The following is a 19,252-nucleotide window of genomic DNA, read 5'->3' as shown; positions in this document are numbered from 1 at the left end:
TTTCTTATTGTACTATAATAAGAGATAATCTACTTGATAGCCACCCCTATTAGGGAACTGAAATAACCTGCCTCCTGATCAGTTCATATGAACAATATTTCTTCTATTTGTTGTATGGGTATAAGCAGAATTTGAGTTAAAATGCAAAATTAATCAACCTTCAGGTGGATATTCTGTTCCAATTTTATTGAAAAGAAAATCCAATACCGGTACATGGAGTGTTAGATCAGGAAGTGAAAATGGTGTAACAATCGCCAACAAATTTTATAGCACGGAGACTACTTTGGTCTGGATGATGGTGTCCAGGATTTAAAAATATATTTGATTTATTTTTTATTCTGACTGATTCACAGGAAAAAGAGAAATTTCACAATTACAAATCATGTTCTATCTTCTCAAAGTTTAGCTGTAGAAGGAAATACAGTATAATTAACTTGCTACTTCATGTGTATATTTTTTAATTGATTATAAATTTTTGTGTATAATGAAACTGACATTTTTGGAAGACATTCGCAATGTTTCAGGCCTGTACTCACCAATGCACATTACGACTTATCCTAGCTCATGCTATACCACTGCTATTCCATGGATCTTATCACTATCATCAAAGTCAATATGAACGAGCCTCAAAAATATGTTTAATAACCACAAGACCGGGCTGAGTGGCTCAAGCGGTAGAGTGCTGGTCTTCTGAGATAAAGTTACTGGGTTAGATCTCGATTCAGTCCAGTGTTATTTGAAGGTGATGGAATACATCAGCCTCATGTTGGTAGATTTACCAGCATGAAAATTAACTCCTGGGGACAAAATTCCAGCACCTCGGCAACTCTGAATGCCATAAAAATAGTCAACAGGATGTTAAAAATTAATCACAAATGTTAAGGAGTTCATGTTTTTGAAAATGAAGAATTTTCGTTCTTTTATTTTGAAAAAAAAAAACTCTTCCAAAACATGAAAAAGTAATTTTGAAAGTGATTATTAGTAAATAAATTGTTGTAATAGTAAATCAATATATGTTTGTTTTGTAATCTCTTAATTTACTTCCATACAACATTCCCTTTTCAAATTAATTAAAATATGTTAAAAATGAAGTATAGTTTATGTATTTCTAGAATCATCAGCAGATGTTTCATATAATATTTATAATATACTGAGATTTCATATGGTTGCTAAGTTTTAAACTGAATGATTTACAAGTAAATTTCCTATTTTTAAATTAATATACAAATTTTATCTTAGAATGATTATGTACCAGTGAATTTTTAATTAGTGAAGCTGTAAATGAGTAATTTATATGAAATTTCTTATGATAACCATGTCACAAAAGATTAAAATACAGAATATTTGCGAGTATTTATGTTTGCATTATATTCCAGACTAGGTTTAAGAAAATTTATTATATAAAACACTACATATCAGGTACACTTATCGAAGATAACTTGAGTTTTGTTAAAAATATCATCTATGACCCATATTTTATGTAAATGGAATATATTAACAGTCTTAGCTTATGAACCACATGAAATATAATACCTTTATTGTTATTCAATAATTGACAATAAAAACAGTAATGAAATCTAAAAGTCTGTCATCTTTTTAATGAGACACCTATCTTGTATCCATCAAATACTAAGTCATTATTTATTCAGTTTTCCCTTCCTGAACTTACGTGTATTTTGGAGACACACATCAAATCTGTGAAAGTAGCAGCGTAGTGAAAATACATTAAATAAATCTAAAAATTATTAAAATATCAAAGGAAGAGAAGTCTATATATTTTACCAGAAAATCATTTCAGTACCAAAGTGAAACAGCAGCTGGGGAAGAATAGCAAGTAGAAATAATTTACCATTAGTGTAATAAATGTTATTCCACAGCTATTGTCTTTATAACTACAATTTTCCTCACTACCATCTGCATGTTTTCTCTATCTTTATGAAACAATATTAAATTATTAAATTTTACAATGTACATCTACTTTTATTACATAAGAATCGTTCCTTTAAAACTGAAATCAACTTCCGCATTTTCTCTTTATCAGAAGAATTCAAGATTCCAATTTCTTCCAAGTCTGCATTCCTCAGGGTGGAAACTTTTTTGATGTCATAAACCTAAACAGTAGAAAAGGTATAATGAAGCCATTTATAAACTATGGACTTAGTTACAGCAGTATATCTAGAGCAAAACACTTTTCATCAGTGAAAGTATAAAAATGAAACAAGTTTTTTCTTTTCCTACTTACTTCACATCAACACACACAGGTCTTATAGTGATGATGGGATAATATGGTAGGACAGAACTAGGAAGGAAGGAAGGAAGGAAGGAAGGAAGGAAGGAAAAGTGGTTTTAATTAAGGCACAGCACCAGCATTTACCTGGTGTGAAAATGGGAAACCCAGAAAACTATCGTCAGGCCTCCAACAGTGAGGCTCAAACCCACTACCTCTCACATTACAGGTATTTGGGGAAGCTAAGTATAGAAAAGAAAGCTGAGAATCATTTAGGTAGGATAAGAATGATAAATATTTCCTTTTCCTAAGCAGATGTGCTAGAAATGTTAAATCATATCTGTATATTTTCAAACAAATTCAAGTAATTCTTGAAGGAATTTGATATTACAATTTGCTACACCCTGCATCATGAAATACAGAAAATGACTAAAATTGTAGAGAAATTGGTAAAATATTACTTGTAATGGTAGATGTAACTTGACTGTAATTCATTCAGTGAAGTGTCTCAAATTTGAGAATCAAACTGGAAAAATAAATTATATGGTGCAAGAGCAACTTACCACAATAAGGATACTGTCAATTAAGTCTTCACCCCGTTGACTGGTTAGATCCTGCTGGAATAGTACTGTCTATTCTTGATGAAGAAAGCATGATCACCATAGACCTATCCAAGGCTTTTGATAGGGAAGATCATGGGATACTACTGACAAAAATGAGGGCTATTGGACTAGACAAAGGGGTGGTTGAATGGATGGTTAAATTTCTAGAAAATAGAACTCAGAGAATTAGAGTACATGAAATGTTATCTGATCCTGTAATGATTAAGAGGGGGGTCCCACCGGGCAATATTATTGGACCTTCATGTTGTAAGTTTCACCAAGACGAAAAGTCCTATCAGTTTTAATTACTGCATTGATGGGGTTATAGTACCTCATGGATAGGGACCTGAAACATTAGCATCTATTTGTTTCAAAATTAGCATCTATTTACGAAGTTAAAATAATCCCATGGTATTATTAATTTTAACGATTCTAAGTTTATGAAGTGCAATTATTGTACTTGGTTCATACACAATACAAATTCATTGTTCAAACGAAAGCATTGTCAGTAATTCGGCATTGCTATTTTTCAAATTGCACCGTTTGTCTGTAACCACTGTGTTGTAATGAGACAACACGCGCTCGCTATCTATATTGTTCGTTAGGGTCCACTTTCACTTTCTTTCATCTGGGTTTGAATTGCAAGTTTCAGATAATAGTAACCAGACCAGATATCGTTTTGTGCGAGATCTGTTACTCCAAACAATTTCTCAAGCTCATCTAATTTATCAGTGTTATTCAAAATTATATTTTTTGGAAACAAAGCTTGAGAAATTGACACAAAATGCTTATGGTACACTATAACTTTAGCTTTGAATGTGGCTAGCTTGCACTGTGAAGAATGAGCAGCTTTGACAAATGTGTCTCTACATGCAGCCTGCTGTAGAGGAGTGAGCTTAATCAAAGCATCATTAGTTGCTGCAGAAAAATTCCCCTCACAAATGAAGGTAAAACTGGCATCAAGGCTATGCAGTTTGGGGTAAAGGAGATGAGAGGTAGGATACAGAGACCCTTCAACCAATCCAGCTGCATGATCTGTGACAAAAACCATGTGAGAGTGAAGCCTATTCACTTCTCGGTCACTCAGATCAGTCAGGTACTTTAATACCACAGTTGTTGATGTCTTTCATGTCAGACATCTTGAAAAATGTAACATCAGTAAAGTAAGCACTCAAATAGAAAACAGCTTGAAACCAGCTATTCCAGCAGGTTATGACAGGAGCAGGAAAAAGCTTTGCTTCCTTTGAAGCACCATACTTTGATGTTAAAACTTGTAAATAATTATATTTTTGCTTTCTTGTGTTCAAAAATGCAGACTTTACCATCACAACCACATGATTTAAATCTGTCATCACTGCGACCCAACTACTGCCAATCAAGCTGATCTTATGTGCCCAGCACTGTACATGCATTAAATGATTCTCTATGACCACACTTAATGTTTCATAACACCGGGTCATGTACGGGGCACTATCACTAACAAACACTTTAACTGCATCATATGGTACACTATAACTGCGCAGAGCTTCTAAAACACCACAAGAGCAGATTGTAACATTTCCTGCATCAAGATACTTCACAGAAACAACGTGCAGCTCTCTTTTCGATCCGGCTGTAACTTGGAATATGATGATAAAAACACAACGGCCCATTCTATCTGTAGTTTCATCACAGAGTATGTTGATGTTCTTCCCCACTAGAGCCCCTGCTGTTCTTTTTTGGTGGTCAGATCCAACTTCTAGAAAGGAAGAAAGACCTCAAATTATAAGAAAATAATTTAAAATTACTGGATCAATTGGGTATGGGTAAGACAGTTCGATATGGAAATCACACTCAAATTCGGTATCCTTCAATTTTGCACCCAAGCAATGAAATCGAAACTTACCCAGTAAATATACTTCACGTACAGTTTTCACACATGGCAGCTCTGCATTTGAAAACTCGGTAATTCAGGCTCTTAGCTCTTTGCTTTCCAGCTTTTCCAGAAGTATATTTGCTTTGGCAAATACTTCAACTGTCTGTTTTCACCATTTACAACTATCTAACTGTGTATGCACAGAAGATTGCTTTCTTTGAGACGTACTAGCAGCAGGGGTTGAACTTCCATTATCGCGTCGCTTACCCGTGTGTTCTTCAGATTTAACATGTTTCACAATACTATCTTTTTTCTTCCTACCCAACTTGGCAATTACAATACTTGCAAAACAATGTTGCTGAATCTGTGGCATATAAACCATCCTTTACATATTGCTGAGCCCTTTCATGTGCAGTTTTTGTCGTGTGCCCCATAACCTAAACGATCGTTCGAATTTCTACTCTTCACTAGTTTCAATTTAAAAAAACAGGAGCCGGGCTGAGTGGCTCAGACGGTTAAGACGCTGGCCTTCTAACCCCAACTTGGCAGGTTCGATCCTGGCTCAGTCCGGTGGTATTTGAAGGTGCTCAAATACGACAGCCCCGTGTCGGTAGATTTACTGGCACGTAAAAGAACTCCTGCGGGACGAAATTCCGGCACCTCGGCGTCTCCGAAGACCTTAAAAAGTAGTTAGTGGGACGTAAAGCAAATAACATTATTATTTATTATTAAAAAAACAGGAAAACAACGCTGCGTCTGTCTCGTTATTTCCGTGATATTCGATTTAAATTTCGATAATAATCGATACAGATCTTATTCCCCTTGCTATTCCCATTGTAAATATCAATTGAAGACAGCAAGCAGCAATCGATCAACTACTTTTCTTCATCGATCAAAAGATCTATGCATCATATTTTGAGTATTTCTGATGATTTTGTCGAAATATGTTTTTGCCAGTAAATTAGCACATTTTTGCAGAATTCACACCAAAATTTATTCACACTCATTTCGCATTTTGTCGCACTTCTATTTATGCGTAAAAATTATTTTATTCCATATTAAAATTACCGTAGGCTTGGATTCAGTACAAGATTCAAAAATTCACATTTATCGCACATGCGGCTTTTTCATGTCCCTACTCATGGAGAACACTAAGTACCTAAGTGTTAATATGAGGAATAAACTTCATTGGAATAATCAAATTAATGGGATTGTTACGAAAAGTTACAGATCTCTTCACATGGTTATAAGGGTAATTAGGGATTGTAGTAATGATGCAAAGGGGAGTGCATATAAGTCTCTCTTTTATTTATTTTTTTGCTAGTGACTTTACGTCGCACCAACACAGATAGGTCTTATGGCGACGATGGGATAGGAAAGGCCTAGAAGTTGGAAGGAAGCGGCCGTGGCCTTAGTTAAGGTACAGCCCCAGCATTTGCCTGGTGTGAAAATGGGAAATCACAGAAAACCATATTCAGGGCTGCCTACAGTAGGATTCGAACCCACTATCTCCCAGATGCAAGCTTACAGCCGAGCGCCCCTAACTGTACGGCCAACTCGCCCAGTACATATAAGTCTCTGGTAAGACTCCAATTAGAGTATGGTTCCACTATATGGGACGTGCATCAGCACTATTGATAAAAATGGATAGTAGTAGGAAAGATCAAAATATAAAGATAAATTTGGAATTTGAGAGGACAAACTGCAGCAAATATTCATTTATAAGATGAGGAGTAAGCGATTGGAATAAATTCATCATCATCATCATCATTTCCCAACTCCAGTTTCCCGGGTGTGGTGTACAAGCGCTCGCCATCTCCTTCTGTCTTCATACCTCTTCTGTTCGAGTACATCCTCCCATTTGTGTCCTCTCTCCTCCACATCTGATCTTACAATATCTATCCAGCGTTTTCTTGGTCTTCCCTGTGGTCTTCTTCCTATGAGATTAAGGTCAAAATATTTTCTGGCAGGTCTTTCCCTGTTCATTCCCATTATGTGCCCATACCACTGAAGTCTGCATTTCTTTATGACACTGGTAATAGGAACGTCAATACTAGCTACTTCCCTATTCACTTCATTTCTGATCTTGTCCTTTCTGGTAGTTTGGTTCATAGTTCCAATGAATCTTATTTCATTTGCTTGGTTTCTACTTTTTTTGTTCAGTAGGGTACATGTCTCTAAACCATATGTGAGGATTGGTACGAAGTAAGTGTGGTACACGATTGTTTTTGCTTTTTGTGGTATTTTGCAGTCCCAGAGAAGATTTCTGACTTGACTGTAGAAGTCTGATGCTTTCTGTGTCCTGTTGAGTATTTCCTATCTAACAGTGTTGTCTTTCGAGATTGTGCTTCCAAGGTACTTGAAGCGGGAAGCAATTCGATTTTTGCTCCTTCCAGAAATATATTTGAGCTTGTTCCTTTCCTGTTGATGGTCATTTCCACTGTCTTTGTTTTGCTTATCTTCAGTCCAAAATTTTTGAATGTATAGTTCCATTCGTTAAGTTTCTTCTGAACTTCAGCTTCTGTCTCTCCCCATAAAAGCACATCAGTAAATACCAGGGCGTTTGGTTCACTGTCCATTTTCTTTATAGATTTTATGACCTGTCCATTACTATTACGAACAGGAGTGGTGACAGAGCACTTCCTTGTTGGACACTTCTCTTTGTTTCAAACAATTTTGATCATCCATTGCCTATCTGGACACAGTCTAGCTGGACACTTCTGGTATAGCATCTTGAATTTGTCAATTAAGTACTTTGGCACCTTTAGGTCTTCCAGGCATTCCCATATCTTGTTTCAAGGAACACTATCATATGCCTTTTCAATGTCCACAAATGCAACAACAAGATTTCTTCCATATTCCCAGTACTTTTCTGTCAGCATTTTTACTGCAAAGATAAGATCCACAGTACTTCGACCTTTCCTGAACCTGTGTTGTTCTTCCTCAAGCAAAGGTTCCATTATCTTCCTAAGTCTCATTTCTATGATCTTTTCCAGTAGCTTCAGTGTGTGTGACATTTCCACATTTCCGTTGGTTGCCCTTTTTGAACAGTGGGATGATGACTCCTTTACTCCAATCTTCAGGGATTTTGTTTCTTTCCCAAATCACTGATAACCAGGGCCCAGATTTCAATGACAGGTCATTTTTTAATTGGTGCATCATAGATTACAGAAATGCATATTTATCAAGTCATTTTTTGTCGTATTTGATTTTTAGGATATTTATTTTTCATTTTTTGCATCATTATTTTGTTTCTTATTGGTTATTTTTAAATAAGAATTCACGTTTTACATCATCAACCAATCAGTTCCTATGTCTTGACGTACTTGAAGGTTTACGTGAAGGTTCATCTTCTGCACTCAGTTGTGAGCTGAGTACGTAGCTTTCTACATCCCTCACCTTTGTGTCTTAACAAGAGGTGAGAGCTAAGCTATTCTTGGGTGACCTTCACCAGGAAAGTGTGTTCACAGTGTGATGTCAGCAGTGTGTTATTTCTGCCAGTGTACTCTATTTCCTTGTTCCTTCAGGTCAGTTTTAGTTGTACAGTTTGTAGATGTCAGTTGTATATAACTATTTCGAGTGCGTGTTGTAATACCAAAGGTAAAACCATTGAAAGCAGGTCATTTGAGACAAATTGTCTCTAAATTCGGAGAAGATACCTTTTCTACAGATGGTGAAATACTATTCTGTAAAGTGTGTGAAGTGAAAGTGGCAGCAGCAAAAAGATTCGCTGTTCAACAGCACGTCAGTCGCGACAAACATGTGTGTGGTATTCAGAATATCATCAGAAAGAAAAGTACTTAATAGTTACTCATGTAAGACACATCATCAAGCAGAAGTACAACCTCAGCCTTTCTTAATGAACTGTGTGAAGTTTTTGTCACAGCAAATATGCCTCCACATAAACTAACTATTCCTAAATTAAGGCAGTTCCTAGCATGGTATACAGGTCATTCCATTCCGGACGAATCTATGCTAAAAAAATTACATACCGCTCTGCTATGAAAAAACACTTCAAAGAGTACGGGAAAGAACAAGCGGAAAGAAGAATTTTGTCTCAGCAAACGACACTACTGATGGTGCAGGTCGTTACATAGCTAGTGTAATTGTAGGAACCCTGGAAATAGATAATACCGGAAAAATAGTTTTGCCAACTTCTGAAGTCCTGGAATCTGTCAATCATTCTACAATATGTTGAATGTTTGACAGGGCCATGTTTCTGCCGTGGCCTGACGGTGTGAGGTACGATGACGTTTTACTTTTCGTGACCGATGCCACGCCTTACATAGTTAAAGCTGGTAAAGCTATCAAAGCTTTTTATTCAAGAATGGTGATGTAACCTGTCTAGCTAATGCTTTCCACAGAGTGGCAGAAGACGTGAGGGAGAATTTACCTGACATTGATAGACTTAGGTCGCAGGTAAAAAAGGTATTTATCAAGGCCCCATCGCGCAGGAAACTCTTTAAGTCACTAGCTCTCAATATCCCACTACCTCCGCAGTCTGTAGTTACACGTTGGGGTACGTGAGTCAATACGTACGAGTACTACAACGAGAACTTTTTAGCAGTGAAGCGAGTGATAAACTCTCTAGAAGCCCAATAAGCCAGGACTATCGAAATAGCCCAAGAGATGTTTTCTACTGACGATGTGCAGGGTAAGTTGGCATACATTGAGGCAAATTTTAGCTCCCTGCGTCAGCTATTACACGACTTCAGGAGAGAGGTGTGACAATGAGAGCAATGCAGGAAGATTTGGAAAATATGAGTGGTGAAGTTGGCGAGTCGGTATTTCGGAAACTAAAATCTGTTCTTGACAAAAACACAGGATACAAGGTTTTGTGCTCAGTCGTCCGGGTACTCACTGGGGAAGATTTCAGTGTAGTGGATATTGACGAAGGGCTGTCACCAAGTGATTTAGTGCACTTCAAGTACGCACCCCACGCATCTGTGGACGTTGAAAGGAGCTTTACAAGAATGTTTTGGCTGACAATCGACGTTCTTTTACCTTCGAGAATCTACAGATGGTCACAGTTATCTACTGCAACATGGTCTGAGGTAAATATTAAAACCTACATAATATTATGATTACGATTATCTTTATAGGAACGTTGTTTACCTTTTCAGATCATTTCTCTTTATGGAGTACCTGGTGTCAGAAGATCTTTGTACCGGAACATTTTGTTTCTAAGGAAAACCAAGATTCCAACACAAAGAACTGACATATTGCTATGTAAAAATTAGAGCAAATTTCAATGATCAATATTATTCATATCTAGAAATGTATATAATTTAGTTTCAAACAATAAATACTTGGGATTTTTGGGTCATTTTTTGTTCGCTTTTAGGACATTATTTGATAATTTTAAGGTCATTTTTTAGCATTTTTAGGCCAACAAAATCCTGGCCCTGCTGATAACACTCTATATAGCCAATTCAAGCACGGTATTCCAGCTGCCTTTATCATGTCTGAGCTGAGGTCATCAAAGCCCGGGAACTTCCCATTTCGCATGCTCTTTAGTGCTGTTTTTATCTCAAGCCATGTTAATGGGTATTTGTTGTTTTCGGCTTCATCTACCCTACAGTAGTGATGAGTAGTCTGAGACGAGATCTAGAGATTTTTCGAGATTTCCCAAGACTAGTGCAGGCATTATTTCTCACGAGAAATTTCGAGAGATCTCGAGAGCGTTGTCCCCGCATTGTGTGGTGAGCAGCATGTCGTAGGCCTACAGGTAGACGAAGCTGAATGCTGTTTGTGCTGAGTAGGCAAATAGCAAACCACGAACATTCTCCATTCCATAAATATGTGTCAACGAGCGACTAGGGCTTTCATTTCTTTCATTTCCAGCGAGGTCAATTTTGATGCAATATAACATAATTACAAAGGATGATACGCATCCTGGCATTGCACACAGTGGTAAGTACATGAATGAATAGGCTAAGTACAGAAACTGATGACTACTGTAGGTACACCTACCTGGATACTAGACGCACGGACTATTCGAACTCCAGACGAGGCAAAATGTGCCCTGCTGCATATGCAACCACCATTACGCATGAGTGGAATGTGTAATCTAAAATGGTTGAATCTGTTCCAATTATTTTGACAGGTAGGTGTACTTCATGTCCACCTTTGTGGTGTAGTGGTTAGTGTGATTAGCTGCCACCCCCACAAGCCCGCGTTCAATTCCCAGCTCTGCCACAAAATTTGAGAAGTGGTATGAGGGCTGGAACGGGGTCCACTCAGCCTCGGGAGGTCAACTGAGTAAAGGTGGGTTCGATTCCCACCTCAGCCATCCTGGAAGTGGTTTTCCGTGGTTTCCCACTTCCCCTCCAGGCAAATGCCGGGATGGTACCTAACTTAAAGCCACGACCGCTTCCTTCCCTCTTCCTTGTCTATCCCTTCCAATCGTCCCATCCCCCCCGCAAGGCCCCTGTTCAGCATAACAGGTGAGGCCACCTGGGCGAGGTACTGGTCATCCTCCCCAGTTGTATACCCTGACCTAGAGTCTGAAACTCCAGGACACTGCCCTTGAGGTGGGAGAGGTGGGATCCCTCGCTGAGTCCAAGGGAAAAACCGACCCTGGAGGGTAAACGGATAAAGAAGAAGAGGTGTACTTCATTATCAGACCCCACATTTGATATCATATTATGACCACTCCTTATGTTTACCGATATTTTGGTGACGAAGGAAATAATGCCTTACAATGTTGCAGAGTATTCACATCATACGGAAAGTTAACCTAATTAAACAACAAAAACAACAACAGCAACAACAGTACAACAAGCAATTCCATGGAGAGAAAAAATTAGAAATACTATTAGTTTAACATTCTAAATCCAGCAGAAAGTCACAAATTCATTGTCCGTCGTTTACAGCTTTTACTTTTTACTTTACACTAGCATTAATTATCTTCTTAAATGACTTGATAGGGTACTGGAAGGGAATCTATCAAAGATTGCTGCAGGTAATTTATTCCAATACCTTATGGTCCTGTTTACGAAGGAAAACTTGCCCACATCAATATGCTGGTTATTATTACACTACTGTAAGGGACCATTGCCACCGGGATATTTCCCATTTGCGATGTATTTGTTAATAATAATTAGGTACAGCATGCGCCAAAATAAACAGTACTAATTTTCGCGCAGTGCGCATGCGCATGCCTGAGTGTCTGCATGTTGTTACATTGCCATGATGAACTGTTAGTTGTGTAAAGAACGTTGTGCTCTGTGATTGGAAGTAACAATGGGTCTCGCGATGGAAGAAGAAGTGTTTATAATGGAGTATTATTTTTGCTTGTACGGAAACGGTTATCAAGGTGGGCCGAGTTTAAAGCTAGTGGCGGAACAATATCATGAACACTTCAATAAGCCAGCACCTAGCAACACAGTTATGCTATCTATTGTTAAAACATTTTGTTGTACGGGTAGTGTATTGTGTCAATGCAAGGGAAGGTCTGGTAGGCCAGTAACTGTGTCCACAAATGAAAATCATGGACGTGTCCTCAATCAGGTGTTGCAGTCTCCAAAGCGAAGTCTTCGGCGAACAGCCCTGAAATTAAACATCAGCCCTACGTCACTTCGACGATTGTTTAAAGACATACGTGGATTTTCGTACCGAATACAGGTTGGGCAACAATTGACGGAGTACGATAGCCATATCAGGGTGGAATATTGTGCACGATTTTTTGGCCTTGGTGTACAAGGATCCAGATTTCTTGTTCAATGTGTGGTTCTCCGACGAAAGTCACATTCACTTGGACGGTTTTATCAATCACCAAACAACTCGCTTTCTTGGTTTCGAGAGGCCAGACACTATAGTCCAGAAATCGCTACATAGGCTAGTGTGCGTGTGACGATTTGGTGTGCATTGTCAGGAAACAGTGTGCTAGGTTCGTATTTCATAGAGAATAATGATAGTGCACCTCTTACTGTTAACCAGGAACGTTATAGGGACATAGTGATCAGGCCATTTATTCAGCATCTAAGGTTTTGTCATGCCAGGAACATGCAGATGAATAGACAGTGGTTCCAACAAGACGGTGTTACCTGCCACACCGCTTGACAGACTATGGCTATGCTACAAGAAACCTTTCCTGAAAGAGTAATTTCCTGCCAGGCTGAGTTCCCCTACCCATCACATTCCTCCGATCTCACACCACCTGATGCTTACGTGTGGGGAATGTTAAAGGAGCAAATTTTCAATTGTCCAGATCCACCCAAAACTGTGCCTGCATTACATCAGAAGATCGTCTGGTTCTTAGGGACTCTGCAGCAACCTATATTCCAGAATATGTTGGAAAACCTGCTTGATCGTTATGAACACTGCCTACAGCGCAATGGAGCACACTTTGAACATTTACACTATCATCTCGATAAGTAAGGTAATGACAATAAGACTAACATAATTTCCTGTACTGTATATTTTGGCGCATACTGTACTTTGGTTTGACAGCGCAATGTGTAATTGTGTCTAGTTGTACAAGACAACTTGAAGACAATGACCGAAATGCAACGTAAGTCGTGTATGTCTGTTATTTTGAAGAGCTGCCACATAGCACAGTCTACTGTGTTGTTTATTCTAAAGAAGTAAAATACGTCGGCAGAAATACTTCTGGAATTAACCGACACTTAAAAACGCATAGTACAAATGAAGAGGAATACTCACAGAACACCTGCGGCCCGGTCTGAATCACAAGAAGCTACCGTGCCAACGATTGTGAAGCATCCAGGTAGGTGTACATCCTAATAACAGTCATTAACAAATTATACGGGTTATTCATCTAAGAAGTCCACTGGAAGAACTCGTGAACAGTTTAAGATACTCGCATTCTCTCTTCACTTTCGTTAATGCTATTAAGGAGCTCATAGTTCAACATGCAGTGCTTTCCCAGGCTTTTACCAAAATTATCATCAACGTTTCCATATGAGAACTGCTGATGATAACTATCAAGCTTACACTCGTAGTTACTGGGATGTCGCACAGCTCGCAGCACACGAGAATCAGTCAAGAGCACTGCCCATCACCACTGCTGAAAGAATTGGATTAAAGTCGGGCATTTTAGGTTACACATTCACCTCGTGTAACGGGGGTTGCATATGTAGCAAAGCACATCTTCCCTGTCTCAAGTTCAAATAATGCACGCTTCCAATACCCAAGTAAGTGTACATCCTATCTACAGTTATTCACAAATTCTGCAGGGTTAGCCAGCTAAGATGTCCACCTCAAATGAACTGTGAACAGTTTAAGATACTGACATTCTGTTTTCACTTTCGTTAATGGTATTAAGGGATTCATAGTTAAACATGCAGTAATTTTCCAGGCTTTTGACAAAATTTATTGGCTCACACGTTTCCATATGAGAACATTATTCCACGCAATAACTGCTGCTGATATACTAGTATCATGTTTACACTCGTAGTTACTGGGAAGTCACACAGCTTGCAATACAGGAGAATCGGTCGAGATTCTCGCGAGAGTCTCGAGATCTGTGAAGTCAATCTCGAGCGAGAGCGTTGCCCATCACTAACCTACAGTCATTGGAGGTGGTGTTGCCCCATCTCCATTTAACAGCATGTTGAAGTACTTCTTCATTTCATCCCTGATCTCTTCCTCTGTTCGTATTAAGCTAACATCATCTGTTTCCAGTGCAAGGATGTTTATATATTCATTTCTTTTAATGTTTACTATTTTGTATAGTAGTTTCCTACTTCCTTGACAGTCATCCTCTATCCTTGTAGTAAAGACATCCCAGCACTTCTCCTTTTCTTCCTGGATCAGTCTTTTTACAGCCAGTTTTTTTTCCCCCGGTATTCCTGTGCTAGATGTTCAATTTGTAATTCATTTCGTCTGTCATCTGTTTTCTGTTTTTCGAGGTCTAATTTTCTTTTCAGTATATTTCTGTCTTTTATTGCTGTCTTCACTCGGTCATTCCACCAAAGCGTTTTCTTCTCTTTTGGTGTGGCACATGTTTTTCCACAAATTTCCGTGGCTTCTTTTACAAGGGTTTCTTTGAATAAGCACCATTCTTCTTCTACTCCCCCTTTCTCATTTTTGGGTAATTTAGCTGTTATCCTTGTTTCATAGTTTCCTTTCTTTTCTGTGCCCTTCAACAGCCATGTCTTAATCTTTGTCATTTTCTTTTGTTTAATTTTGAGCACATGGACATCTTTTAGGTCAGCGATTAATAGTCGATGGTCACTATCTAGGCACTTGCTGGGTATGGCTAACATCTGTAACATACTGATCACCGAGCTCGATAGCTGCAGTCGCTTAAGTGCAGCCAGTATCCAGTATTCGGGAGATAGTAAGTTCGAACCCCACTGTCGGCAGCCCTGAAAATGGTTTTCCGTGGTTTCCCATTTTCACACCAGGCAAATGCTGGGGCTGTACCTTAATTAAGGCCACGGCCACTTCTATCCCACTCCCAGCCTTTTCCTGTCCCATCGTCACCATAAGACCTATCCGTGTCGGTGCGACGCAAAAAAAAAAAAAAAAAAAACACATACTGACCCACATTTCTATCAGTTATGCTGAAGTTTATCATAGTCTTGAGCTTTCCATCCCAGCTGTATCTCGTTATTTTATGGCTGTCCCTCTTCTGATACCATGTGTTCTGTATGGTTACATTGTTTTGCACACAGAAATCAATCAGGTTCTCTCCTTCAGAGTTTCTGTTACCGTAGCCGTGAGGGCCAACGATGTTTTTACAGCCTAGTCTTTCACTACCAACTTGGACATTCAGATCACCCATAATGATTGTGTTCTCCTCTGTTATTTGTTCCTCAAGTTTGATAAAGAATTGCTCTTTCTCTTCTCTGGTACATCCTGTCCGTGGTGCATATACTTGCAGCAAAGTATGATGTGCATTACCAACACTTAGTCTCATGTGGATGATCCTATCACTCACATATTTGACATCTGTCTGTGTGTCCATACCTTTATGAAGGAGGAAGCCAACTCCATTTTTGGATTCAATATTGTTCGCACTCCAGTACATCATATATCCATTTCTCAAGGACTTCTTCCCATATTCTTTCCATTTTGTCACACTCAACCCGAGGATCTTGAGCTTATGCCTTTCCGTAAGATCCACAAGTTCTTAATTTTGTTGGTGAGAGTGAGAATATTGAGTGTACCAATTTTCAGTCGCTCCTCCTTGGGAGGGTTTTATGCCTTCTCGTATCTCCGATGAGCATCAGGCTTTTGGCCATCATAAATTCAGACGTTCCAGAAGAGCTGCCATGTCCGGTATTTAATTTATTCTTCCATCGGAGGCTTGTTTTAGGTTTGAAAGCAGTATATTCATACTCAACTGTTGACTTGCTAGGCCTAACACAGGTGAGGATTTTCTTTCGGGGTTTACTCCCTTCGCCTTTGAAGATCCATCTTCTCCACAAGGCAGTGGTGCCCTCTTCTAATTATCCCCAGGAAGGATGGGTTACCTCATCCGCCATCTCTGCCATTCCGAAGGTCTCCTTCTCTGCCAAAGGTGCCGTTAAGGTCTTCGCCCATGACCCTGGGCATGGGTTCCACGTTATACCCCGTGGGGCTGGGTCCCTGTCTGAATTTATCCATCCTTTCACACCGGCCTACTGATATGGAGGATGTCCACCCCTGCAGCGTGGATGCGCCAGGCAAGAATTACTCAAGTGGAGAACAGGGAAGGTTACTCCTCTCTCCCTTGAGCTGGGTTAATGGTTGCATATGATGCCACAACCAAAGGCTGGAATAAATTATCAAGGGAAATATTCAATAAATTTCCAAGTTTTTTGAAAACTTGGAGGAAACAGATAAACAATTAATAGACTATCAGCCACTTGGGTGACAGCCCTAAATGCAGATCACTGATGACGATGAACAACTGCCCACCACTATGAGTAACAAGTTTCATAATATCCAGACACATTACTCATGCTCCAACTGTCATTACCTGGCACCACCTATACCTCAGCAGCTTCCCTACTGTTACAGCCATAAATGAGACAGACTTACATTTTGCTGTAGCCTGTGTCAAGAGAGATGCAGGAATACTGCATCCATGAAGGAATGGCAAAAAGATTCAAGGATAATGAAGATACTGAAATAGTAGAGTAGCATGTCACACATAAAAATCTACAATATGAAGGTTGTTCAATTGAACCACAGATACAGCTACAGAAATATTGCTACTATCTGACGAGGAAGAAAAAAAAGTGGCTCTACCGCATAGCTTGGTGTTTGCAGTAACAGCACAGAATGCACTCAGCCTGAGACGTTCAAGCAAATTTAAAAAGGCACGATTTAATTCTCGTACAATGAAGGTGCTTTAGTAAGTGAAATCTTTGGTTGAATGTAAGCTGGGTAACTGGATGCATGGTTAAAACAAAGCATTGTGGTCAAATGGTATGCTAAGTTTTGAGGTGGAATGAAATAGACAAGTACCTATAATGATGCAGGAAAATACCGTCAACCTGTATATGATAGGGAGGGATAATTGCCATAAAACTGTATGCAAGGTATTAATGGCTGTCAACCTCAGCATTGGTTCCACACACAACATCCACAGGAAACTGGATGATGAAATCTGGTCCTAAGATTTCAAGCCAGCAACTAAGGAGATGAATCAAGAAAGGACAGATCCTTTATCACCAAGCCCAAATAAGGCAAAGTCATCTGCTTCAACTGTCCTTTGCTGTCAATGGACCTTAGTTGTTGGAGTGACTACTGGTCGGTGCCACAAATAATGCTCAAGGTTATGACAATACCTCACAACTCTAAAGGGACATCAAACTATCAGGAAACTGTCATGAGGTGTGCTTATGCTACATAATAAAGCACTTGCATGTGTTACCAATGCAACAAAGAACATGCTACACTATTTTTGCTGGGTTCTTATATCCACCTGCCTTACAACCCAGATGTCTCTCCTTAAGACTAGGTCTTTGGTCTGTTACAGAAGTCCTGGAAAAGCATGTGTCTCACCACAAACCAAGGGACTTGTGATGCTGTAAAAGACAGAGAGAGAGTGTGAGTGTGTGTGTGTGTGTGTGTGTGTGTGTGTGTGCGTGTGTGTGTGTGTGTGTGTGTGTGTGTGTGTGTGTGTGTGTGTGTGTGTGAGTGAGTGAGTGAGTGCGCATGCTTTTATCTGTAGATTCTCTTGAACTGCCATCAGTATACTGTTGCACCATTGTGATGTAGTGTATGTTGACCTATACATACCTAAGTATTTTGACACCATTCTATTTTTCAATTGATAACCTTTATATAATATTATATACTGCATGCACATCAGTTAGAAAGGAAGAAGTATCCTGATAGTTGATGGTATAGAATGGTAACTGCTCTGGGGGGAAATGGATACTGCATGCAACTTACAAGTCCTTTGGTGAGATAGTTGTGTCTGGAATTCATAGTACAGCAGCACAATAGGAATTCTTAAAGAGAGGGAATTAATAATAAATTGACTTTTTAATGATCCAAGATGATACAGTCGTTAGGTAAAATAGAGGTAGTTGAAAACATTTGTTTGGATGTTACCAGTATTAGTAATTAGGTAGGGGAGAGTCCAGTTGAGTAATCCATCACAGTAAAGGTCTTAGCATGAATCTCTACATAGATGTACAGGGCTTTAGAAACAGAGTAGATCCATTAATGTCCCATGAAAAATGTATGGGCAAGAAGCTGCTGAAGTGATGGTTGGCAAGTAGGTTCTATATAGAAAAATGTTGGTGAAACAATTGCAAAAGCAGATCTTACTACAGCCCTGCTTCACAGGTTTTTTGATGAAGGGAGAGGTCACCAACTAGGAGGGTAATGTATCTGGAGATGTATCTGATGTACCTGTGATGGAAGATGAAGGGCTGATGGCTTTCCAGGTTTTGAAACAACAAAAGGAAGGCATAATCAGTGAAATTTTCAATTCACTCCTAATCACCCCCAACCTCTTGACCACCAAGATCAAAAGTCCTGAAAATGTTCATATCATTCCATCGACAAGTGCTTCTTCACAACACATTGTACACTGTAAGTTAAATACTTACATGTGAATACTGTGTATAAGAATGATTATTATATAGAGCTGAACCTCATTTACATGTTATTCACTTCTATATTTTTTGCAATTACATGCTAAATTTTTTAGACACTGAACTTTGTCCTTTAATTTTTTAGCCCAATTATACATTTTTTAAATTATGTTTTCTCAGTGTACCACATGTTAACACTAAACTTTAATTGAGCGTTTTCCACCTTTTCAAAAATTTATTTGCCCAGCATGTACTTTGGAACTATATTTCTTTACGACATGTTTCATCTCTTACACGAGACATCTCGATAGTTGCAGTCACTTAAGTGCGGCCAGTATCCAGTATTCGGGAGATAGTAGGTTTGAACCCCACTGTCGGCAGCCCTGAAAATGGTTTTCCGTGGTTTCCCATTTTCACACCAGGCAAATGCTGGGGCTGTACCTTAATTAAGGCCACGACTGCTTCCTTCCCACTCCTAGCTCTTTCCTGTCTCATAGTCGCCATGAGACATATCTGTGTGTGTGACGTAAAGCAACTAGAAAAAAAAATACGAGACATCTTC

At 39.0% G+C, this 19,252-nt stretch overlaps 1 protein-coding gene across 2 annotated transcripts in view; it reads right to left on the bottom strand.

Moving 5' to 3' along the window:
- Nucleotides 1-1,342: 1,342 nt before the first annotated feature.
- The window catches only part of LOC136872278 (uncharacterized), a 287,188-nt gene continuing 269,278 nt past the window's right edge, over nt 1,343-19,252 (bottom strand). The window contains exon 7 of one of the 2 annotated variants that reach the window (XM_068227513.1): nt 1,343-2,111. In XM_068227513.1, coding sequence (XP_068083614.1) covers nt 1,962-2,111 — 150 coding nt within the window. In that variant the 3' untranslated portion in view covers nt 1,343-1,961. Of the gene's footprint in view, nt 2,112-4,518; nt 4,568-19,252 lie in introns of those variants that run through there. The other variant, XM_068227514.1, reaches the window with a different exon arrangement.

Source organism: Anabrus simplex, chromosome 4 (genome assembly GCF_040414725.1).
Source record: "Anabrus simplex isolate iqAnaSimp1 chromosome 4, ASM4041472v1, whole genome shotgun sequence".
NCBI lineage: Eukaryota > Metazoa > Arthropoda > Insecta > Orthoptera > Tettigoniidae > Anabrus > Anabrus simplex.
This window is presented reverse-complemented; position numbering and strand designations above follow the sequence as displayed.